The following is a 25254-nucleotide window of genomic DNA, read 5'->3' on the forward strand; positions in this document are numbered from 1 at the left end:
TTATGCACAGAGAAACAAAATTTCTATATGAACACTGTGTTCCTGTAGCATGTCTGTGATTTCTAGTGCTACTTCACATTTTTGGTCTGGCACTTGTCCTCTCTCACTTCTGCCAGTGACACCTTTTCCAGTTTCCAAAGCAGGGAGACTGGGGAACCTAGGCCAGGCAGTGGGTGCAAAATTAAAGATTTCTATGAGTTAGTCAATAAGAGGCACAACGTTCTTACAACTGTTGGCCTTGCTCAACATTGGAGAGACGCAATGAAGTAATCTCTGGAAGATTCCTGTGAATGAAATAACCTGCTAATATAGCTTAGAAACATGGACCAATTTAAAGACATGAACTGGATCTCTTTTTTTTTTTTCTCCTGAGTATGTAGGCATTTGTTTCATACTCTCACAGATAACAAACCAAGATTTGGCCTTGCAGGCACTTGTAGTTATTTACTTATAGATTTCTGTAAGCTTGTGTCACACTACCTCTTTGTGTTGGGTAACAGTGTTTCAAATTCTTTATTTTAATATTAGCTAATGCAAGTCTATGTTGGGTTTTTTAATAATTTATTCAGCATTCACAGACTGGACCACTTTTGTGTTGGTATCTTCTCGGTTTTTCTGGTGATGAAAAATTCACAATGCTACCTTGAATAACAAGTTGGTAGGTTCTTTGAGAAGCAACCATATTTTACTACATCAAAATGCAAATGCATCGTGATACTGCATCACTATGATGTTTTCCTGCTGCCAAATAATTTAGGAGGGATAAATTAATTGTGACTTTGAAAGAGTAATCTGGAAAAACCCCAGATCGTTACGTCTCACAGTATCGCCACAATTTCTGAGGCTCTTGAGATCCTGAAGAAGTTTTACAGTGTTGTGAACTCAGCTGTGTCACTGCGATACTCTGCTTTACGAAGTCATTTTGTCCTAGTGCAGTGTAAGACTGATCCAGACAGATAACAGTACGTTGCAACATGTTGGTATTTGGAGTTCACTGAGCAGAACTGTATACTTCACCGATGATCAACACAAACTGACAACAGTGTGCTCTGAATACTTTGTATTTATTTTACATTCTGATGGCATCTGAAATAATTTTGTGATACTGTGCTCTGCTGTGTTGCCATTAAGTCAGCTTGTGGTAATGCACATATTTGATGTATGATGATGGCACGGTGACCTTTTCATCAGAGGTACGGAGGTCACAGAACACACAAAAATGAAGAAAATCTGTGACTTTCATGCTGTACTTTGCCACTCAGTTAGAGACCACACTGATTAGGTATTTTCAGCCTACAGAATACATGCTTGATAATTTTCACATGTATTTTTCTGATTTTCCCCTATTCTGCCAAGAAATTGGGTTTAAAATCCTGATACCAACATGCTCTATTATTATTATAATCAACAATTTATATTGAGCGCATCAGTTAATGCACTGTCCTTGCATTATAACTTACCATTAATGAGCTATGACAATCATCAGATGATATGGCATTTACTATAGACAAGGTTTAAAGCCCCACCATTTCTTAGCTGTTTTCAAAAATGAGACTGGACAAAATACACTGCTGTGCCACATTGAAATATTACTAGTAACTTCCCCATTACTTCCATTTGGTGTCACAGCCACATTTTACAAAGTGACTTCTGAAAAATGCAACCATATTTAACTTCTGTAACAATCTGAGGAACTTTAATTTGCATATACAGAATAGGGATATTTTAAAAACTAAATTTTCTGAAGAGTTCATGTGCACCAACTGCAATTCTGCATCTGCATCTCTCTGCTGCAATGGACTCTTCCGTACTGGGGAATCTGAAACGAAAAAGCTTCATCCCTGTAGTCAGTAAGGCTGCCTACCGTACGTCAGGGTTTCACCAGAACCAAAAAGGAAACGTTGGTGCTGTAATAGTGTACAGCGAAGTAGTAAAACCCTTCAGCAGGAATGTGGGAGATTTGGACTCAAAGTCTTTGCACTGCCTGAGTTGGTTTTCCCATACGGCAGGTGATCGGATAATGCTTCAGCTTCAACGAGCAGGTATTTTCCGAGGAATAGCGTCTTTGAAAAACTGTCCACTAACAGTTATGATAAGGAATTATGTGATTCCAAATACTGTGTGAAGAAGTACTTAGGCACTAGGTTTAACTAGTATGGAGCAGAGAAATCACGAGAACACACACCTTACAATACGGATAAAATCATTATTGAATTGCTGCAGACCATGTGAGCACAGCTCCCATTCTCATGGCCTGGATTAGGCAGAAGCCATTCTGAAAAAGTAACATGCAGTTGCATAAGCAAAGACTGTGTTTACAACGATCCTCATATACTACTTCATATGCACCATAATCTGAATTAATACGGGTTGTGCAAGCTTCTATAGGGTGTTTCCTAACTTTTGAATGCTTTTTTTTCATTTTTAAGCTGAGGCACGTCCATCCGTGCAACATTTAGTTGTGAAACAAACGGCACATGGTGGCAGGACATGGCATAATGGCAGGTTTCTTTGTGGCCTAACAGCATTTGGTAACAAACGGTGAGGCAAGTGCAGCGCGACGATTTTCGTAGCACAGACAGGCCGTCGATCAGGAATATGCTGGCAATGCTGACCTTGCGCCGGTAACACCAGCCGGGGGCCTCGGGCATTCGGTTTGCAGGTGCAAGCCGCTGCGAGTTTCCCCAGCGCTGCCGCTGCGGCGATGCCGGCCTAGTGGGAACGGCCGGCCCCTGCCCGAGCCGGCCCCCAGCTCCCCTCACCGCCGGCTTCGGCTTCGCCTTCGCGGAGGCCGCGGTTTTCTCCCGCAGCCCCTCTTACAGCCCCAGCCGGTTCTGGCCCTTCTGGCCGACTTCAAGCGGAACCGCCTTAGCGTCCCCCACGCTCGGAAGTTTCAGAGATCTTAACGGGACACAAGCGGCATCACCGCGGCCACCGGCGGGTTGGCGGGCACCTCTCCCAGCCGGGGGAGGCGCGCGGCAGCCGTCCCCACGCGAGTCGGGCCCGCCCGTGGCCCGCAGCCCGCAGCCGGCAGGGCGGGGCGGGCTCCCCCGGCGGCGGCGGAGCGGGCTCCGCCGGCCGCCCCCGTCTAGCCTGGCGGCGGCGCGGCAGAGGCCGGGGGGGGAGAGCGGGGGAGCGGTTCCGCGGGGCGGCGGGGATGCGGGGCGGGGGTGCGGGGCGGCGGCCCTCGGCGGGCGGGGGGCGCGCGCGAGTCCCCGGCCGCCGCGGAGGTGGGGGGGAGAGGGGGCCGCGCGCGCGCGCGCGCGCGTGGACTTGAGGCCGCTCCCCCCCCGCCGGCCCCCCGCACGCGCCCGGCCGCCCCTCCCGCCGAGCTCGCGGCACTGGGTGGGGCTCCTTGGCAGCCGCCAACCCCCGGCGTCCTCGTCCCTCCGAGCGGCGGAGCGAGGAGCCAATAGGCGGGCGGGTACCGTGTGCGCAACGGCCAACGGGAGCGGCTCTGTTAGGACCGCTGCCCGAGCCCCTCAGAGCGGCGGGGCACGGCACGGCGCGGTGCGGGCGGAGAGGCTCGGCGGGGGACGCCGCCCGGAGCAGGTTAGCGGCCGCCAGAGCTGCGGCGGGGCAGTCGGGGCGAGCCGCTCCATCCCCTCCCGCGGCCCTGCGAGGGGGGCGCGGAGGGAGCCGGCCGCCGTCGCGCGTTTCCGGGAGGCTGCCGGGGAAGGGGGGGGGGGAGGCGCTGGGGACGGGGAGCTCCGAGGCGCGCCGTGGTGGCGGGCAGGCCGGAGGCGCCTTACAGGCGGGGGAGCCCGGTTGCCGGCATCGATGCTTAGGACGGGGGGAGAGCCCAGAGGCTTCTCCGAGCAGCCGCGGTTGCCTCGGCGCCGCCGGGCTGCGCGCTCGCGTGGGCGAGGCCGAGCGCCCCGGAGTCCGCGGCGGCCCGCTCCGCCAGCCGCCGGGCCCGGAGCCGGCGGGTACCACCCATCTCCCCTTGCTCTTCCTCGCCCGCCTCCCTCCCTCTCCGCCTGCTCTGCCCTCCCGGCGCTGCATGGGCCTCTCGCGGGCAGCGGCGCGCCGGCTCTTCCTGCGAAGCAGCTCCGGCTTCTGCCAGCTCCCACCGTGCTGCCGCGGTAGTTCCCCTTTCTCGGAGCTCCGGTAGTTGCGGCTAGGGCAAAGAAAAGACCGCAAGTTTCTCTCCCGCTTAGAAGAACGTATGGGGAGGGGAACCGAGGTGGTCTGTTTCTTCGAACGGCGGTCCCGCTTCGATGGGTCCGTGCCTCAGGAAATTGCAGCGGAGGGAGAGCTGTGATCGCTCTTGGTGTGTGCGGCAGCCCCTGACTCTGGGTAGAGGCTTGGACTCCTTGTGGAGCAGGAGCCGCGTGGGTCCCCAGACAGACCTTCTTGAGTGAAGTTTAAAGTGTGCCTAATTGCAGAGAAATGCTGGTTGGTAGCAAACTTGTAATTGAAACCAGCTTGAATCCCATGGAAGTAGAAACCTTTAATTTCATTTAACCTACTTCACAGCTTTAGCAGCTGAAAGTTTTTCTTATTTCAATAACTGTTTCAATAATAATTAAACCAGAAGTGGAACATGTAGGAGTTTTACAGTCTGTGACACCCATCTGTACTGTAGCAGGCTAGAATTTCTTGACCCGCAGCTTCCTTAATTTGTGTATCATATCTGTGCTTCATAACTGAAATACCATTATTTCAGCAATTTGGAGATTATGCATTAGGTATATCTTTCTAGGGTCTTTATTCTTCCTTTTTTCTACCCTGTTTTTGGACCTTTCTCTCAGATATAGGTGGCTTAAAAATCAGCCATTTCCCTTCCCACAACTGGATATGAAAGATTGACTTTGCATTTTTTTTGTTGTTGGTTTTTTGGTTTTTTTTTCCCTCCTAGCTCTTGCAGAACTATAAAGTAATATGCCAATCTAGATCTGTAACTTTTTATTGCAAGTACTGAGTCTTTATTTACCTTATGCTGGACTGCAGGTCTAATGAAGCTTTACTAAAGACAATTTTAACGGTAAAAGCAGAGTGGGGCAGTTGTTTTCCATTAAGTGTGGCTGTCTAATGTAGAGGTATGTTTTGGACGTAAGTATTTTTCCTTCCTGTAGTTACAAAAACCCCAACCTGTCAACATCTTAATCATCCTAAGCAACTGACAATAAAAAGTTAGCACTGAAGCAAAACTGTAACTTTTGTAATAGCAAAGGATTTCCCCTCATTTGGTATTCAGTGTTCCTCAGACTTTGAAAATGTACAGGATATCTACTAGCCAGATGTGAGCAGAGAGCATCATTAAGTGTCAGTTTTATAGTGCAACTCCTGACAGTATGCCGTGATTCTGCGTAAGAGAGTCATCTTTGAAAGCTGAAGTAACAGATGTCTTGAAATACCTGTACTAGCACTTCTCCTGCAAATGGGAGAGTCAGTCCATCCACAGAACCTCTTAGCTCCTGAGAGCGCAAACTGAATCTCCTCCTGACTACTATAAAGCAAAGGGTCCTTTGTCATCTTCCTGCGTCTGAGTTCTAGCTCTTGTAGGATCTCACAGTTCCTTACAAGCACCGTGCTCCCAGTGCTTGGAAGGGATGTATGATAAACTCAAATGGTTATACAGCAATTTGAAAGTTTAGGCAAGTGCTAGAAAATGTGTTAGATGTCGTTGAAAACATAGTTGTATCATTGCAGTGATTTCAGGTTTGGCTAGCTTCTCCAGCCAGAAATTGTGTGTCTTGTGTGCATGTTTGGGTTTTTTGTCACAATATACTAAGGTTTGAGGAGGATCTGTGTTCAGTACAGTATGCCTGTTACTTGTCTGTAGAAAGCCGAGCTGCTAGGTAACTTAAAAAAGGAAACAAAAATTTCTGAAGAGGAACCAATATCATCAAAACTTGTACTTGGTTAGCTTAGTACTTTGTCTGTAGCTGGAGGACTTACCATCATTGAACGGCTGGGCATGGTTAGTACCTTCATGTACACGCATAGTGTTTCTCCCAGTTGCTAATTCTGAGCCTTGCAGTAATACAGTCCTCCAGCTATGCTTTATTTAGCCTCAACACTTTTAAATTTTGGAAGCTGCAAACAGTCCTAACAAATACTGTCTCTCTGAATAGACGAAGTCTTCCTATTTGCTTTTTTTTTTTTCCTTCTGAGTGTCTTCAACCCAGGATTTACAGTGAGGCCCTTTCAATAAACTGTTCTTTTTGTCTTTGTGTTGTGGTTTAACCCCAGCCAGCAACTAAGCACCATGCAGCCACTCGCTCACTTCCCCCCCACCCAGTGGGATGGGGGAGAGAATTGGGGAGGAAAAAAAACCCTCATGGGTCGAAGTAAGAACAGTGTAATAGAACAGAAAGGAAGGAAATAATAATGATAATAATAACAATAATAAAGTGACAGTAATAATAGTAAAAGAATTGGAATATCCAAAACAAGTGATGCACAATGCAGTTGCTCACTGCTCGCTGACTGATGCCCAGTTAAGTCCCTGAGCAGCGATCTGCCCCTTCTGGCCAGCTCCCCCCAGTTTATATACTGGGCATGACATCACATGGTATGGAATACCCCGTTGGCCCGTTTGGGTCAGCTGTCCTGGCTGTGTCCCCTCCCAACTTCTTGTGCCCCTCCAGCCTTCTTGCTGGCTGGGCATGAGAAGCTGAAAAATCCTTGACTTTAGACTAAACATTACTTAGCAACAATGGAAAACATCAGTGTGTTATCAACATTCTTCTCATACTGAACCCAAAACATAGCACTGTACCAGCTACTAGAAAGAAAATTAACTCTATCCCAGCTGAAACCAGGACACTTTGTTAAGCGTTTTCCAAACTTTCTCAAAGAATGTGTGGTGTACCTATTACTTTCTTCCTTTGGGTGTGGTTAGAAAGACTATGCTTAGTAGATCTTCCTAAGCTGCCATTTGGTGTTGGTAGCTATATATCACTGCATCATGCCAACCTTTTCATGTCATTGTTCAGCTTGATGTTTGTAAATTTGTAGGGCTTCTTGTGCAATAGGCATAATTGATAGATCCAGGTAATACATCTGTTAGTGTAAGGTCGAAGCCCTTGGTATCTACATGATCAGTATCAGCTACAGGAGTGGAGTAAATACCTCTGCCTTTCTGAGAAGGAAGAGAGAGGCTTCATGCATCCTGCTTAATTGGTGTTCACTTCTATTTGTCCTGTTTGTAGGACAGGTAGGCAATCTGTTAGTAGAACTTGCTTTAACTATGTATGTGTTTAAGCTATTTTTAAAGATAAGAAAGTTGTGAAAATGGGCTTTTAATTTTTTCACAGGGTTTTGTTCTACATGTATTGAAAAAAAGGAAAGGTAAACGTGTGGTTTTTTTTTCTTAAATGAGGTGATTAGGCTTCAAATACAACTTGATAGAGCAGTTGTCAGATGAGTTATTTTTAGGTTTCAGAAGAATTATTGGGAATTTCTGCAGGAACATAATGGGAGAGGAAATATCTTTATTGATTTGCATTGGAAAGCCATTGAATTGCACCATGTAAAGATGTTATATTTTTTGACTGTGGTTTTGCATGAAGAATTTTGAAATGGCTCACCTAAACATTAAGGAGTCAAGTTCTTGGCTGCAGCTGTGGAGGACTTGACTGAAGATTTTAGAACTCTTCCTTAACATTAAACTCTTTTTACAGCTGTTTGACAATCAGCTCAACAGCTGTGAGCATGCTTACTATGGAGTGTCCTTTACTACAAAGGCACTAGAAGTTGGAATTTGGAGAACCATGATCAAGGGCATTTGAGGATTTTCTTACAGAAGTCTAGTTAGTGAATTAGTACTAAACATTCACGTGTATCTGTCAAATAATGCTCCCCCTCACCCCTACCCTGTAAATCTTAAACTACCTGAAACTCTTCAGTTGACAGGAGCTGAGAGGATCAGCAAAGTTTGTCATTTTGGATTTATTTTCAATTGTAAAATGTATGGGAAAGAATGGAAGGAGTCTGGAAGTGTTGATTCCTAGGATTTCAAATTCATTGTGTAATGACTGCTGCAAAATGTTACTCAAGCCTTCTAACTCGGTAATAATATACATTATTTAAAGCAAGGGAGGAATGAGTTTGGGTTTTTTTGTTCTGGATGGCGTATTCTTATTGTAAATGCTTTGTTAATAAATTTCATAATATGTGCCAAGGAAATTCTAGTAAAATACTAGCTCAGGTGGCTTATCTTGTCCTTCTGATGTTTTGAACAGAATGTAATTGCAGGTGCAGTTTTTGGGTAGTTAATCCTTGTCCTGTCTGATCAATACAAGGAATGTGAATCTGGGTTTTAATTACCTAGATTTGTCTCTTAACAGTGAAACTAGGCAAAATGATGAGCCACTTGAGTGTTGTTTGTTACACTCCCCCCCCCCCCCCCCCCACTTGGTGTTTGGCTTTCCCCTCCTAGCAAAATGACAGTATCACAGTAACAACTGGAGCAATAATCATCCTGCTGCTGCTGCGGCTTTTCCTGGTGATAACCTGGACTGGATATCAACCTACTCATATGAAGGCTAAATTGATGCTTTTGGCTTATGTTTTTTTAATGCACTGAATAAGAATTGAGTGATTTTGTAGCTTTAGCAGTTTATGTAGTAGTCAACTGTGAGTGTTACTCTTACGTTGTAGGTAGGTTCTTCAGACAGGTTTTGTTCTCCTTTTGGGGTTAACTGGAGTCATGATTTATGCAGCAACCTTGATAAACAGTGAGGCTTTATCTTGTAATCCCTCTGTAACCAAAAGCACAAGTGAGATTTCTAATGCAGATTTCTAATTAACTTGGGTAAAATGATCTGGAACTATGATCCTGTTCAGCAAATCTTGAATCTGCCTGCCTCTTGTTTTCTTAAAACTTGTTTGAAAGCTCACTGGATATAAGTGTTAAACATGTTTCCACGTGAACTGGAGATGGACTATAGTAAATTTTCTGACGTGGTATGTGCTTTACTGTAATAGCTTAACTCCTGAACTGATCTATGCCTTCTGTGCAACTTCGAAAAATGAGGTTAATTATACCAAAAGAGATTTTTTTTTTTCTTCAATGTGCACTTGAAGACTAAGCTCAAACAGTAAACAATTCAGAAAAACATCAACTTGCAACCGAATTATAAAGGGATACTAAAAACCTTTTACTTTGTTTTAATTCATTTTCAGAGGAGGGACTTACTATAAGAGAAATGTAATTACAGCAAAGCAAGGGGCCACTCTAGTACTTTGTAAACAGAGTACTTAGAAGTAATTTCAAAGTCATCTGGTACAGAATCCCTCTGAATAGAAGCGTAAGTGAATGGAAGTTGTGGTAAAAATCCGAATTTTGGCTGAAAGAAGGTATGTGAACCCATGGTTACACAGATACTTCTTATGTACATGCATCGAATACCTCTAATGACAAAGTTCTGCTGAGATCAACTCAACAGTGGCCAGGTCAGGTTCCCCTCTGTAAGGCTAAGGGATTAGAAGAGGTTAAAGACTCCATGATTTCAGGCACAGCCCTGACTTCAAAGTACCTTACTTTCACAAAAGTGTCTTAAAATGGCAAATGAAATAGTTTGTGGGTTGGGCTGAATTCTGCTAATAAATTACTGGGTGGTCATGAGTTAGCCCAAATTCATAGTCTTCCTAAAGTAATCGAGTGAATGCTGTGCTTGTTTTTTGTCATTGTTGTCTTAAAGGAAGTTACAAAACGACTTCAATGTCTGGTATCAATCTAGATTTTAGTCTCAAAATGCTGTAGTGCTGTTAAATAGTTCATATGCAGTATTGGGTAAGTCTCCTCTAAATCAATTTAGTAATGCCCCTTACCTTGAATGTATATATTGCCAGAGGTAGTATTCTATCCAGGAGGAATGTAACTTGAGGAGCATACGGTCCAGGAAAAACTTCCAGTGTCTAGCATATTTCTGTGGTTAAGAATAGTGAGGAGAAGTATTGTTTTTTTAAAAGCAAGTCTATTTTATTTGTGGACATAAGTTATGTAACAGTTATGTAAACTTTGACCTAACTATATTAGTTACTCTAACTGGTATTGTGTTTCAATAGATAAATGATTTAAAGTGGAGAAATCTTTTCATTGATAGTAGGTTAGTCTCTTTGAACATCCTCAAGATTGAAGAATATAACTAGTTTGACATGTCTATTCTTATTTTTCAGAAATGCTCTAATATACTGAGTGCTGGCCACAAATTGGGCATATACCACATACAGCTTTGGGTCTTCTGGTGGCATTTATACTGCAGTTGTGATGACTTAGGTATAATCTTTTGGATTTATTTAGTTCTGTTGCGATTCACTTGTTTGTAGAGATCATCAGTAAAGACATGTAGGTATACACGAGAGAACTTACCAGAGTCCATTCCAGTTACTTGTCTGGAAAGAGAGTAGTGAGACACTTAACCATCTGGCATACTACCAGGCATAAGCCAAAGACTGGCTAGCTAATATTAAATTAGTGGACCCATTTTGATAGTTCTTCAAAACTCAGTTGTTCTAATTAGCTTCCAAACTTGGCAATGTGTTTGCCAGCTCCTGGAGATGTGTTAAATTTTCTTGGCGCGTTTATCTTGCAGGGAACTGTAGCTTATAGCTAGTAAAGAAAATGACCTTGCAGAGAGTAGATAAGAATGTTGATGAAGTCTAAAATGTGGATAAGCTTGTCTTTCTGCTAGCTGTGGGAAGAATCACAAATCTTCCACGTGATTGTGAAGTTTGGAATGGCTATGCTTTAAGGTTAGCTTACACCAAAAGCAGTTTACAACAGGAAATACTCTGTTCCATCCTTTCAGTCTCTACTCCTATTCTAAAACAGTATCTCTCACAGATAAGGTTTCTCAATGGGTATAACCTTGGACCGTGAAGACAAACAAACTGTCATCCTTTGGTGATATGCTGGATAGGTATTGTCCAAATAGGGCAGATCATTGACCCTTGTGGTGGTTGAAAATGTGGACATTTTGCTGATAGCATTCATTGATATACTTTTGTGGAAGCAAGGCACCAAATGAAATGAGACATGATATCATGATATGACCCAGGCTTGTCTTTCTGGCAGTAACCTTGTTTAGATGAGTTAAATATTACTTCCTTTGTTGCCTGAATCTCTCCAATCTCTCCAGTTCTTAGATTTTTTTTTTTTTTTTGGCTTGCTATAGTGTCCTTGCAATGTGGCAATTGAAGCTCTGGATGAGGGACTTCTGTAATGATTTGGATGCATGCATGTGTGGTGTTTAAAAAATATTTGGTGCATTCAGATTTGATGTCTAAATGGATTTAATCTCCTGAATATACATAAACAAAGTGTTTCTTCCACCTTACTTTTAGACTTATTTCCGTTGTACTACTGCTAGTACTGGGCTCAAGCTGTCGGAGGGAAAGGGGGAGGCTGTATTTTTGCAGAACTTTGTAGCTTGTTGCTGACGCTTGAGAGGTTGGGAAATACATGTTTTCTGTTTCATGTGAGTGATAATCTCAATATGACTGAATTTGGAGGGAGCATGTTGTTGACCTAATGTTTGTCAGTGATAAACTAGAAAACAGACCATTTAATCTCAAACAAGGACATCCATGCACACTCTTTCTGGTTGCTGGATTTAGCATTTAAACGTTCAGTGGAACTGCAGCAGCCTTTCCTGGCACTTGGAAAGCAAATCTTTAAGCATCTTGATCTGTGTTTGGACAAATCTGAGAACTGATCTTTTTCCTGTTAAAAACAGGATTGTCCTTGTTTCGAGATTTGGAGACTTCTGTTTGAAGCAATGAGTTAAATATTGCTGCAGTAGCTCTGAAGGCAAACAGAGCTGCCGTTGTTTGCTCCATAATAGCACTTGCTCAGCCTCGGACACTAGAATATTTTACAAGATGGGGAATGTTGGCTAGGGTCCTGGAGTGTGGGGTTTTTTTACTGAAGTGCTTAGGAGCTCTAGATTTATCAAAGGACAGCACCCTTCAAATAAGCAGTATCTTCAAAGTGTCACCATTGGTTTAGCCCTGAACCTGTGATTTCAGAAGTATCCTAGCATCAGTTTCTCTGTAGCAGCTTAACAGAAGCTTTCTCTATCAAAGGCTGTTTGTCCCTACAAGTCATCTGGTAATTTTGAACATCCCTGTTCTAGAGAAAGAATTCTTTACGGAACTCTTACTAATCCTTTCAATTGTCATTTTTCTTTTTTTCTTGACCATTACTACCTACTAGCTTAAAAAGTAGCTACGATACAGGGATTCAGATATTCCAAAGTGTGCATTAGACGGTTTTGTATTTGATAGGAGTTATTTGTCTGCGTGTTTGAAGAGGCATCTGTTAACAGGTGGAAAGATGTATTGCTGGTAAATAGCTACAATTCAGTAATTGCAAACATGCAACAAGTTGCACTCTAAAACTAGATAAAACGATTGCTGACACTTAAATATCAACCTTAAAATGCTAAATTTGATTTTGCTATGTTGTCTTGGAAGGTAGGTATTTTTTTCTAGACCTATTCCAGCTTGTTACATGTTGGTGGTCAAATTAAATTTCCACTGGAAGCCACATATTCTTAACTGTTTTTTTAAGAACACTGTATGATGTAGTTCTTCAGTAATTTGCTGCCACAAAGAACTTTAACATATTACTTGTGTTACCTTTTATACATGTGAGAAGCCTCTTGTGAGTTTGAAATCCGGACTTGCCAGCAATGCTATGCTAACTGCCATGTGGAGATGCATTCTCAGAGAAGGCAGGGAAGGGTAGGTACGGAATGGGAACACTCTTTCCCTTTCCTTCGGTTGAGATGTCCTACTAGAAAGGCTAAAACATAGGCTGCTGATTTCAGACTTACTTTGTTCGCACCTAGATTCCATACATGGTGTTTACCCTTAGGTCAAATTTGGTGCTTCTAAGCAGTTCCCTTATAATCCCAGTGTTTACTGCTGTAACTTTGACAGCAATGTGTGATTCTGAAAAGGTCACCAGCTCTGCTTTCTAGCTGGAATATTCTACAGGAATGGACGTAGAAGACAAACGTAGTGTGGAAAATTTTAATGAATAAAGTCTACCAGAGGCTACTTGTCAGAGAGCAGTGTAAAGGAAAATGGTGTTGAGAGTTTCTCAAAGGAAATGTTTCTGTTGATCCTTTAAAAAAAAAAAAAAAAAAAAAAATTAGCCTGCAAACACACAGGTGTTTCTGCCTCTCAAGTGTGAATGTGAGTATTTATGTATGTTCATGTTTTTTTAACTGAACCCATTTCATCATTATACTTAATCATAGCTTTGCATCTGGATATTTTGTAGGTCTGGTATTCTGTAAGAGTTCCAGGAGCATAGTTATATTATTTTTGATCTGATACCAACCTCATACTCAAAGGATTATGGTCAGAAATAACCGAGGCAGGAAACTTTCTGATCTATTCTGGCTTCTAGTTTTCTTTACATTGCGTGACCCTAAATATTGTCAGATTTTTCAGTTAGCTAAAAAGCTGGACCCTAGCAACACAGGTATTTCGACTGGCAGCATAACTTCTTTTTCATTGTTTTAGGTTTTAGAAACGGATGTTGGACTGCAGCCCATGTACTGGGTGTTGTAGTAAGGTTCCTGTGTTTATGTAGCCAGAGGCTGTCTCTGCCCATGTGAACAGGCCTCCAGACTGAGGATACAGCATTATGTCAGGAGTAGTATTAAGCCTTCCTTTGAGGAAGAGCAAGTGAACTGATGGTATTGAAGTACTGTCATAGAGTCTTAAGGGGTAAAAAATATGAATTATGGTTAGGCAGGTAAATTGGTAACAAGATTATGTAGGAATCATAACAAAACTGGATCTTGGTGACAAAATCGGTGCAGTAATGATTGCATGAATTTTCTCTTCCCTCTTTGAGGGAACACAAGTCTTATATGTGGAAGCAAGCATGCAGATTTTTATGAGAAAATGGAGTTGAGTGGTGTATGCAAAGACCAGGAAAAAAATAGTTATGAGGACGTATTTGAATAAGAGCATTAATTGTGACTTAAAGAGCCACAGTGGAGACAACAGACCTGTATCTTACATTGAACAGGAAAAAATTACTCATAAGCATGCTGTATCTTGCTCTCTATGCTTTGTTGCAGGAGGTGTGCTTTGAAATTTGCATTAAAGTCTCTTAAATATGTGGCAAAAGTGGTATAACATAAATAGCTTTTTCCCTTCATCCCCCTTTTTCAATCTCATCAACCTTCAAAGAAACAATTTTGGATGATGTGCTGTGGCCAATGGAAATAGTAGTGATTGTTCTGTTCTAAACTTGCTACTGTATCCCATTACCAGTTTTTAGATGCCTTACTAGTAAATGCAGGAGCAAACCTTGTCAAAAAAGGGAGTCAAAGTAAGATTTGGAGTGTTGGACCAAAACCCATGAGACTTTGTACCCAGACTGCTGAAACTGGGGCTTGTGCAGGTGACAACTCATTTCTGGCAAGTAATCACTTCGAGCTTGTTCAGAGGCTTCATTGTGATATAAGCACATGAAAAGCACAGCACAGTTGCTTTAATATGACAGATACTTGAGATGTAGATAAGTGTTGCAAAATATTTACTTACTTTTCAGGCAAAAAGTGCAAATTAAGCCTGTAGTTGTTCACTCCTAACAATACACAAGATGTTGTATCCTTGATAAGTTCCTCCTTGCAGTAGCCTGCTGTTTCAGAAGAACTAAGCATATTTAGAAGTTACATTTCTTTATTCTTGGGTGGTAGGTGAAGAAAGGCTCTCGTCCTGTGTAGGTATTCAGTGTTGTGATTCTTACTTGCTTAAGAAACACTCCATCTGTGTTTAAGGAGAGTCATTTTTGTTGGGTTTTTTTTAGTGTCATGTTTTTATGGAATCTGTCCCTTTTGGTAGTGTTTTGGTCGTAATGGTTTGTGTGTGGATCTGCTATAGGAGACTAACTAGATTTTCACTACATCAGCTTATTATTTTTATAAGTCTAATTAGACAGGTTGATAAAACATGGTGGAAGTGTGTCCATATTCTACAGTAAAAGTAAGCCGTTCAAGCGTTATGGTAAAGATGTTGGTGTATTGGACCTAACAGAATGGCTTGAAGTTAGCCTGAGGCACAGGTTGAGTTCTAAAGGTCATAAAGGTCGTGGTCCAAAGACCAAATTAATGTGAGAAATAGCAGTATATTTGTCCTTAGAAAGTCTTCCAGTATCTAGAATTAGACATAATTTCCAAGCGGTTGATTAAGGGAGGGGCAAGAAAATTCTCATAGCTAACTTCCTAAGTGAAGCAAAACCTACAATACTTTTTAGCTTTGTGCTGGATTTAAGTAACAATCCGTTGAGGCTAACTTAAATCTTTAGTTTGTGTGAGAATTCTGATCACTTATTTGGGGTAAAAAACCCAACAGACTTAATTGATGAAAAGGTTGGAAACCTGTACAATCTGTGGAACTGTGTGGTTTTTTTGTAGTCGATATAAGACCAGCAGATCTTATACCAGGCGGCTAACTATACCTTCTCTCTGGCCTAGCATAATTTGTAGGAAGGCTCAGCCTAACACTGTCAGGGGTCTTTGCTGACACAGGCAAAATACCAGCAGGGCCAGCAATTGGCAGACGCCTGGTTCCCTGTCTTCTGTCAACATATTTGAAGTATCTACTTGTGATTATATTTTAATATGACCTTTAGTTTACGTGGAACAGCCACTTAGGGTGGTAAAGGACCATGCATGTAGAGGTAAAAATAGACTGAAGTTGAGCTATTTTCCTAGACTGAGTGGGTGAGTGTCTAATTCCTTAAGTCACTGTTAACAGGGACAGTTTACAAGAGGATCTGGGATTACTATAGTGACCCTGTGGGACTCTTTTGGAATGTGGTGAAAAAAAGACATCTTTAAGTACTAGTTATAGGTAAAAAAAAACAAAACCAAAAACACCCAAAAACGCTGTTAAGCATTTCTTTCAGGTATGAGACTGAATGTTTGTGTCTGTGCCATTTATTTATATCTTCTGCAAATCTGAACTCTAGAAGTTCTTTAATATATTTCTGTTTTTAACTTTTGTTAAGGTCATAATGGTTTCCATCCCTGAATACTATGAAGGAAAGAATGTCCTCCTGACAGGAGCTACAGGCTTCATGGGAAAAGTGCTTCTGGAAAAGCTGCTCAGATCTTGTCCTAAAGTGAAAGCAGTGTATGTATTGGTAAGGCACAAAGCAGGGCAGACGCCTGAAGCACGAATAGAAGAAATTACCAGCTGTAAGGTATGTGTCATGCTCACAAAGTACATTTTTGTCCTTCTTTATAACATTCCCACTTCATTTTGAGAACAACTTTGGTTTATCTAAAGCAAAATTTTGTTGTTAATTTTTTTTTTAATTCTAACAGAAATATAAAATCCAAGACTTAGCAGTGCTTCTATAGCTGGTTTTCAAGCTGTTAGTGTCTAGCAAAGCCAGTAGTGGAAAATTATCCTGTGTTTAATTCAGGAGGAGGATGTTCAGCTGTAATGCAGAATTGAGAAGAAAAACACCCGAGTTAAAACTGATTGAGAGAATATATTATCAAATGCAAGAGGCAGTGTGGACTGGGAGTTGTAAGATGGGATTGAGACCCTTCTTTAGATCTCAAGCAAGTCACTTTTTCTTCTTTGTGCCTTATTTTCTTTTCTGTAAGATGAGGCTTAGTACTTCCTTTTTCTTGGTTGTGCTATTGGATCTACCAGTAAGCAAGAATGTGATTTCAACAGGTCGTTTAAATAGCTTATGTTTGTAAACAGAACAGAAATGTTTGTCTTAATAGATTCTATTACAGACTTGTTAGTCATACAGATTACTACAAACCTGTGACAATGAAGGAGAGGCACTGAAATTTTGTGCTCTGGAATTATCAAAGTGCTTATGTAAATAATTTTCTGTGCAAGCACTATTTGCTGTACCTCTAAGAATTGCAGAGGCTTTAAATGCTGTCTTGGCAGTTTTGTCCTTTAAGGTGAAGCTTTGTGCTTGGGCAATCAGTTCAAGACCTCTATCACTGGAGATGTCCCATATTCTCACTATAACATTACCACTACTACTACTTTAGGTGGTGACACAGTGAGCTGCATTAGCTCACAGTTGAGTTGAAAAATATCTAAAAAAAAAAATATTTTTCAGCTGGATCTGCAAGCTGGTATGCTCACACAGCTATCAGGCTACTTGTTTTTGCCAGTGCAGGAGAAGCAATGTAAAAATAAAGAAGCTAGGAGAGGGACCAATGTGTTTGGTAGCAGTACAGGCTTAAATTGCCTTATGTGTCATGAAACTGCACCTTTAGGTGATTTGATTTCTAGTTGAAAATGAATTAAATGTCTTTTAAGTATTTGCATTTGGTATAACTACATGCTTGGAGGGGAAAAAAAAAAGTACTGCTCTGATTGTAGTACATTTTAATTGACTTGTATTGAAGCAGTTGCTAAGATATTGGCCCCTGTGCAATTAAGAAGAGGGGTCTGCTCTGGTGAAATTTTCAAGTATGTTTTATTCCCACAGTACTATTTTGCTCAGGAAAACTTGCATACTAATGAGTGTAAATAAGGTGAGGCAAGAATTTTATCTGTGTGTGTTAAGCCATGTGGCTAGAACCCAGTTAATTATGAGAAGAATATATGTTGGAATAGAGTATGGGTGAGGTTTGCTTTTTGTTTGTTTTTTTGTTTTTTGGGGTTTTTTTTGTGAGAATAGTTGAACACCAATTTGATAAGATTTGATCAGATGTTCTAACATGGTGTACAGCCTTTAACCCTGCTTTTTTTCTTTCAACTAGCCAGAGAAACAATGTTTTTTAATCTGGAAATTCCTCAAAACTAGCATAATTCCGGGATAGCATTTCTTAAATCACTGGAAATTTTTAAAGCTTGATGAAAGCTTTCTAAACCTGAGAACCAGCATGACTTGGGCAAATCTATAAGAATTTGAATAGTTATTACCAAGCTTGGAAAGTGGGCAGACTTTTTCCTTTCCTTCTGTTGAAAGAAAAGAGATTGCAGTATTTAGTCTGCTACTTAAAATTTCTTTGAGTCCTGGTGTCTAATAGAGACCATTCCTTCCTCCTTCTGATACTCATAGAGATCTGGTTTTAAGGATAGGGATGAGTATTAAAAAAAAAAAATTAAGTGTAAATTGAAGTCTTATTACCTTCTATACAACACATGCAGCACTGCTTTCACTGTGTGGGATAAAGTGTGCACAGCTTCATCATTGAATATGCTCAAGGGAAGTCAGTAACATTTTGTTGTAATATTCCTAACACACTTTTCTAGCTTACTGATGATTTTTAGAAATAAGGAGGTATAACTCTGTATAGGCAGAAAATGTGGGTTTTTTTCTTCACTTAAATGAAATGTGTATCTCATCTTCACTGGCTATTACCTGAATTTTTAGTTCTATTTTTTTTGACAGCTCTTTGACAGGTTGAGAGATGAGCAACCAGACTTCAGAGCAAAAATAATAGTAATTACGAGTGAACTTACACAGCCTGAACTGGACCTTAGTGAACCAATCAAGGAAGAACTTATAGAACGCATTAATATTATATTTCATTGTGCTGCTACAGTCAGATTCAATGAAACACTAAGGTGAGTCTAAAATTCTGTATACTCTGGTCTGGTAAACCAATGGTACTCAAAGGGAGGGTGTAAATCAGGTGTCTGTGCAATCTTGCAAATATTCAGCCTGTCATGCTACTTCATGTGCTCTGATATTTGTGTGCGTGGTCAATTTCATGATGCCCCTTCAGGTAGTAATCTTTTCCCTCAAACTTATTTTAAGCTGTTGAGTTTTCATTTGCTTTTCCTAAGACGATGGAGGCATATTATATAGACCTGCTTTGCCAGAGGTTAGAATCACACTATTTAACATGGAAAAGTTCATATATTTTTAAATCTTTAGGTAAAAAGACAAATCCATTATTAGCACTTCGAAACTAAATAAATTATTCTTGTAGTTTTGCTATAGGTCTTTCAGGTTTTGTGTGGTGTGTTTGTGGGTTGTTTTGGGGGGTTTTTTGTTTGTTTGTGGTTTTTTGGGTTTTGTTTGTTTTTTTTAACTAAATCCCTGTGCCTGAATTTCAAGGCCTTTTTGAAAGGAAGCTGTTGAAGAGACTAGGGAACGTGTTGCTATTCTGAGACTTCCTAACATCATGTATTGCTCTCATCTCTGGGATGGATAGAAAGGATATGAATAAGCTGTAGCTATATGTACTGTGCTCACTAGTAATGTTAGAGCTTTTTTCCTAGTGTGTAAAAGGGAACAGAAACTATTCCTTTAGCCTCCCTTGTTAGAAGGGGAATGCACATTTTCAGAGGATAACTTTTTGGCAAAACTGTGTGTGTGGGAAGTTCTAGCGCTTGTTCTCTACCTGATGAACAAACAGGAGATTAAATATTGCTCAGTTTTCTCCATGTCTTCAGAAAGTCCTTCATTAAGAAGGATGGAGGTTTGCATTGGAGGGAGTATGGAGAAGTAGATGCACAGGGAGAAAGTTGAAAAATTCCATGTTGCACAGAGAATCTATTAAGGAAATACTAGAAAGAAGTACCAGAAGCAAGAAAGGATTATGTTGCTTTTTGGCAAAAACAATTACTTGATTTAGTGCTGAAACACTGGAATAAATATCCAATTTGGGTAAATGACTTTGTGAGAAATAGCTCCAACTTTTGGGAGGGGGTGGGAAGTAAAGCAACTTTGAGATAAAATGCTTCTCAACTCAGTTTTTTTTTTTTGAGTTGTTACAAAGGCTGGCACTACCTTTCTAAGAATGTTATCCTGTATGCTGAAACATCATGAGGTAGCCTGTGTTTATCACTGTGTTATGATCATGAAAGGTTAAGGAAATGCCAACCTGACAAAAGCCCAGAGGGAATCTAAAACAATTTGAAGACTGGTAGAATGGGGTCTTGGTACAAAAAGTCTCTGGTAGTTTCTGCTTTCTTGGCGAGCCCAGTATGTTTAGCCAAATAGAAAATGCGAGCATTTCTTAGGTGCTCTGGCATCAACTCTTTCCTAACATATATGCTGGAATGCTTGGAGGAACCTTACAAATCTGAAGACCACCTAGAGCAGCCTTCATCACATATTTAACAGGAATAACTAATGTGAAGTTCAAAATACTTGGCTTGGTGCCAGTGGTAGGAATACAGTCAAGAAAGCAAAATACTTGGGCTTGTTTTGGAACTTTTTGTAAGTTGTACTTGCTATACACTTCTGTATTTTAGTGGTGCATACAGCTCTGATTATGATCTCCTTCCTTTGACTTCTTAAAAGAGGAAGTGAAGACTGAGAACAATACTTTTCTCTTAAAAACCCTAATTTATTCAGAAGCAACATTTTTCCATTGATGTTAATTACTTCGGGATAGTGGTCCCCCACCCCTGTACCCTCAATGCTTCAGTAATAATGGGTGATAAAGCAGTCTTAAATTTGGTGCTTATCTGGGGGACACACACCAAGATTTTTATTGTTAATATAACACTTTATTGCAAAGACTTTGATAAAGCTTTGTTTAGCTGTATTCTTGAAACTTAGTTGATTGATACACTGTATACAAGAAAACTAGTGCCCATAGTAAGTTTTATAGGCTGGAGAGAGAATCTGAACTATATAAAATTCTGGTGGGTTGACCCTGGCTGGACACCAGGTGCCCACCAAAGCTGCTCTATCACCACCACCACCCCACCCCCCCCTCAGCTGGACAGGGGAGAGAAAATATAACAAAAGGCTTGTAGGTCCAGATAAGGACAGGGAGAGATCACTCAGCCAATTACTGTCACAGGCAAACCAGACTCGACTTAGGGAAATGAACTTAATTTATTGCCAATCAAACCAGAGTAGGGTAATGAGAAATAAAACTAAATCTTAAAACACTTTCCCGCCACCTCTCCCTTCTTCCTGGGCACAGCTTCACTCCCGAGTTCTCTACCTAATCCCCACCTCAGTGGTGTGGGGGGGATGGGGAATGGTGTCTGGGGTCAGTTCATCACACGTTGTCTCTGCTGCTTCATCCTCTTCAGGGGCTGGACTCCTCACATTCTTCCCCTGCTCCAGCGTGGGGTTCCTCCCATGGGAGACAGTCCTCCACAAACTTCTGCAACATGGGTCCTTCCCATGGGCTGCAGTTCTTCATGAACTGCTCCAGCGTGGGTCCCTTGCAGGGTCACAAGTCCTGCCAGCAAACCTGTGCCGACATGGGCTCGTCTCTCCATGGGTCTGCAGGTCCTGCCAGGAGCTTGCTCCAGCATGGGCTTCCCACAGGGTCACAGCTGCCTTTGGGTGCATCCTCTGGCGTGGGGTCCTCCCCGGGCTGCAGGTGGAGATCTGCTCCCCCGTGGACCTCCCTGGGCTGCAGGGGGACAGCCTGCCTCACCGTGGTCTTCCCCAGAGGCTGCAGGGGAATCTCTGCTCTGGCGCCTGGAGTGCCTCCTCCCCTCCTTCTGCACTGACCTGGGGGTCTGCAGGGCTGTTTCTCTCACGTGTTCTCACTCCTTTCTCCAGCTGCAGTTTCTGTGCCTCACCAACTTTTTTTTACCTTCTTAAATACGTTCTCCCAGAGACACTACCACCGTCGCTGATGGGCTCGGCCTTGGCCAGTGGCAGGTCTGTCTTGGAGCCGGCTGGCATTGGCTCTGTCGGACATGGGGGAAGCTTCTAGCAGCTTCTCACAGAACCCACCCCTGTAGCACCCCTGCTACCAAAACCTTGCCATGCAGACCCAATACAAAAATAATTACAGTAGTTGTTCAGTAAGCTGTGTTCTGGTGGGAATTGTAGAGACAGACCTACTCTCCTACAGTATCCTGAAGGACTCTATTTTAATGAGAACAGTGAAGTTGGAGGATGAAAGTGTGCTGCTTGGTGCGTTTCCTTTTTTTTTCTTCCTTCCTCCCTGTAATCTTGTTGTGCTACAAGAACATGCCAGTCTCCAACTTACTAGCCCTCTAAGCCTTCCTTCTGAGGAGTTGACCTGGTTCAACTTGAACTAGGAATTTCAGGTATGCATCTCATGGCAGCTAGGTGTTGTGTTGCATTATTCCTTTCAGGTTTTGTGAAAAATGTAGGTTTGGGATTTAGCTTGAGGAGATCAAAGGTATGCTGGCTTTCCCACTCTAGTAATGGGGCATGAGGATGCCAGTAAGAACAGGGTAAAACTTAGGAAAATTATCCTGAATATTGAGAGATGGTCTAGGTTAAGACTGTGGCATATGGTTCTAAGCAGAAAGTTAGGATGATCTGTGCTGCTTTTTGGGGGAGGGTGGAGTATTTAGGAATACTTTTATATATCCATCACTGAGGCATTTAGGAGTGAATTGACTAGTTACTATGTTTTGCTTGTGTTTTGTCTTGCTTTCTGCTAATGAAATTTCTGTTTAATCAACAGAGATGCTGTTCAGTTAAACGTGACTGCCACACAACAGCTCCTCTTCTTGGCACAGCGAATGAAGAATCTGGAAGTGTTCATGCATGTTTCAACGGCCTATGCGTACTGCAATCGAAAACAGATTGAGGAAATAGTTTATCCACCTCCTGTTGATCCCAGGAAACTGATAGATTCTCTTGAGTATGTGTTATGTTTTATGAAGCTACTTCAGTAATCTGTAACCACTTGCTTTGTAGTAATGAAGTACCAAAAAATGGTTAGGAACCTGAAAGATGAAGAAATTAGCTTATTATGCTTGTGCTTATGTCTGACAGCATGGCTGACACTTGCCTTTTCTGTAAAGAAGATGGGTTAAGGTTTTACAGTCATGTTCAGCTGAGCTAGGCGTGGAGCGGTACTGAAGGAGAGGGATGCTCATGTCTACTCGTGATGTCTCCTGTATGCCGAGTGGCAGTTTTTCCACTGTATGATGAGCTGAATCAAGAGCTATTAAAAACAAAAAAGCTGTGCTGTTACAAGTGCGGTAGCACCAGCATTGTGAAGGAAAGGGGTAGAACCAAGACAGTCCACTTTAACAGCAGCCTTCACTACATCTGCCTAAATGCCATTACAAGATCAGACTGAGATACTGCAATAATATTACTTAACTGTTTAGAAACACAACTGTAGGAGTGGTTCTGTTAGGTATTCAAAAAGTGCAGACATCAAAAAACTGTTTTCTGTAGCTTTTTAGTCTTGAATTGGGCATTACTGAGGGGAAAAAAATTTCTCATTCTATATTTTTTTCTGTGGACATTAGCTGTCCTGAGGTCTTATTTAGTAGCTGTCAACCTTAACTGAAACAGGTGGCAAATATGGGATAAGTCAAGTGTAATGTAATAAATAATAATCTCAACTGTAAATCAGTCTCTCCCTTCTTCCCCATCATACAAAATATCACCCCTTGTAAGAGAAGTATGAAACTAAAAATAATTAATTAAAAAGTAAAACATCTTCTTTAACTTGTTATTATAGATGGAAGAGCACTAACATTTCAAAACAAATGAGCTACTACCTAGAATGCACATTGAGCCAACTGTTTTTTATAATATTGACTTTAAATACACTTTCAAATGAGATATTCTGAAGTAGTCATATTTTTGTCTTTTCACAAGCAGAATAAATATAACTTCAACTGCTTGGTTTGGGCTTGGACAGCTGTCTGTATTTTAGAACGCATGGTAATGAGAGAAGGCTTTTGTAAACTTACAAAAGAGTGATCTATCTAGCCAGTAGCTGACTGAGACACAAACAGATCTGTGTCCTGTTCTGGGCTTTTCTACCCCTCTTCCCACCCCAATTCATATCACGAAGGGAGTCTGCATGTCAGATTTGATTGTAATAGGACATTGGTGAATAACGATGTTGGCTAAATTGTATTTATGTGGCTAAGATGTTGGCTGACCGAGGCAAGTAAAATAGTGGAGAATGTCAAAATAGCGACGGTTCAAGAGGCACACGTTGTGCTTGTGTGATATGACTGAAGGTTATTACAATTTGAAATACAAACTGCTGAATGAATTGGGAAGCAAGATGGAATTGCAAGACCACTAAATTAAAGGGAGAAACATGGTGACCCAGCTTGCTTCAGAGGTGGTGTGTGATAACTTAACACCACAAAGGTGGAGGTGATACTTGATGGAGCTGGGACTCCTTTGCAGTGACATCACTTTCTAGATCACTTAATGCTAACTGAGGAGCAGTGTGCCTGTGTCCCAAAGATGTAACTTGCTGTGTCTGCACTTCATGTTTGAGAACTTAGTTGACAGAATTGGGATTGTTGTAAAGGAATGTACTACTTCCTCCATAGTTGGTATGTAATAAATGAATTACTTGGGCAAAAAAGTAAATAGCAGTATGCTTCTTTCAGTGGACACTAAACATGTAACCCTCCACTCTTACTGAAAAACTTGTTTTCATTTCGGTCTGTATCCCATTTTCTTTAAAGGAGAAAAAAAAATTCATGGTAAAGTTAACAACAAAAGAAAAAAGATTTAATATTTAACAAAGTTCATTTACTTTCTACAGTACACCATATAAAATAGTTCCAAAAGTGTTTTGGAACTGGGCACATGTTCTGGTGAAATATTTTTGTTGTTGTTCTTGGCATTTACTCTCAAATGTTTAGTTTTATAGTTTAATTTGAAACAAAACGAGCATGAAGTCAGTGTAGACAGTCTTCTGTAAGTTGGTAGTAAAGTCCTTAAACCAGCTTAACTACACTGCTGCTGTAGGATCTCAAATACAACATTCTTCCTTAAGATCCCTTTTCAGAAGGGTTCTACCTATGCAGTTGCCACATTAATTTAAATAGTAGTGTATAATCAAAATGAGTAATAGGCAGACTCTTAAATTTGATTTTTCTGGCCTCTGGGATTGGTGTTCAGTTTAAATAAGCAAAAAACCCCTAACTCTCATATTTTGATGAATGATACTTGATGAATGATATTTTAGGAGGCTACATGGTTTTAAAGTTAAGCACAGTATAAGCTGTCAGACATTTATCGTTTGATTTCCAAATACTTATGGAAATGTTTTACAATGTCTAGCTGTTTACAGTAGAAAGAAGTATGTGACATACTAACCGGTGGAAGTTGGTATTAGATTCTGAAAATCAGGCTGAGATTTAAAGCATAGTGGTTTAGTGTTGGATACTGGGGTTGTTGCAGAAACGTGAAATGCAGAACTGAGTTTTTAATTATTGCTTAAATTTCTTCACAGAATTTCTTGTTCCTCTGCTTACACAGCTTCTAGGGAAATGCTAATGCTTTGGTGGTTTTGGTATGTTTTGGGTGTTTTTTTTGTTGAGTGGGGTTTTTTTGGTTTTTTTTTTTTTTGCCTTGATTAGTGTTTTGAAGAAGACATTGGATTTTAATTTTAC

The 25254-nt window shown here is 41.3% G+C and overlaps 1 protein-coding gene across 2 annotated transcripts in view; it reads left to right on the forward strand.

Annotated features, from left to right (window-relative positions):
* The first annotated feature begins 3406 nt into the window (after positions 1-3406).
* The window catches only part of FAR1 (fatty acyl-CoA reductase 1), a 41546-nt gene continuing 19698 nt past the window's right edge, over positions 3407-25254 (forward strand). For both annotated transcript variants that reach the window (XM_069803930.1, XM_069803931.1), the window contains exons 1-4: positions 3407-3552; positions 15992-16186; positions 18362-18537; positions 22335-22514. In XM_069803930.1, the coding sequence (XP_069660031.1) occupies positions 15998-16186; positions 18362-18537; positions 22335-22514 (545 nt within the window). In that variant the 5' untranslated portion in view covers positions 3407-3552; positions 15992-15997. The remainder of the gene's footprint in view (positions 3553-15991; positions 16187-18361; positions 18538-22334; positions 22515-25254) is intronic.

Source organism: Haliaeetus albicilla, chromosome 16 (assembly GCF_947461875.1).
Source record: "Haliaeetus albicilla chromosome 16, bHalAlb1.1, whole genome shotgun sequence".
NCBI lineage: Eukaryota > Metazoa > Chordata > Aves > Accipitriformes > Accipitridae > Haliaeetus > Haliaeetus albicilla.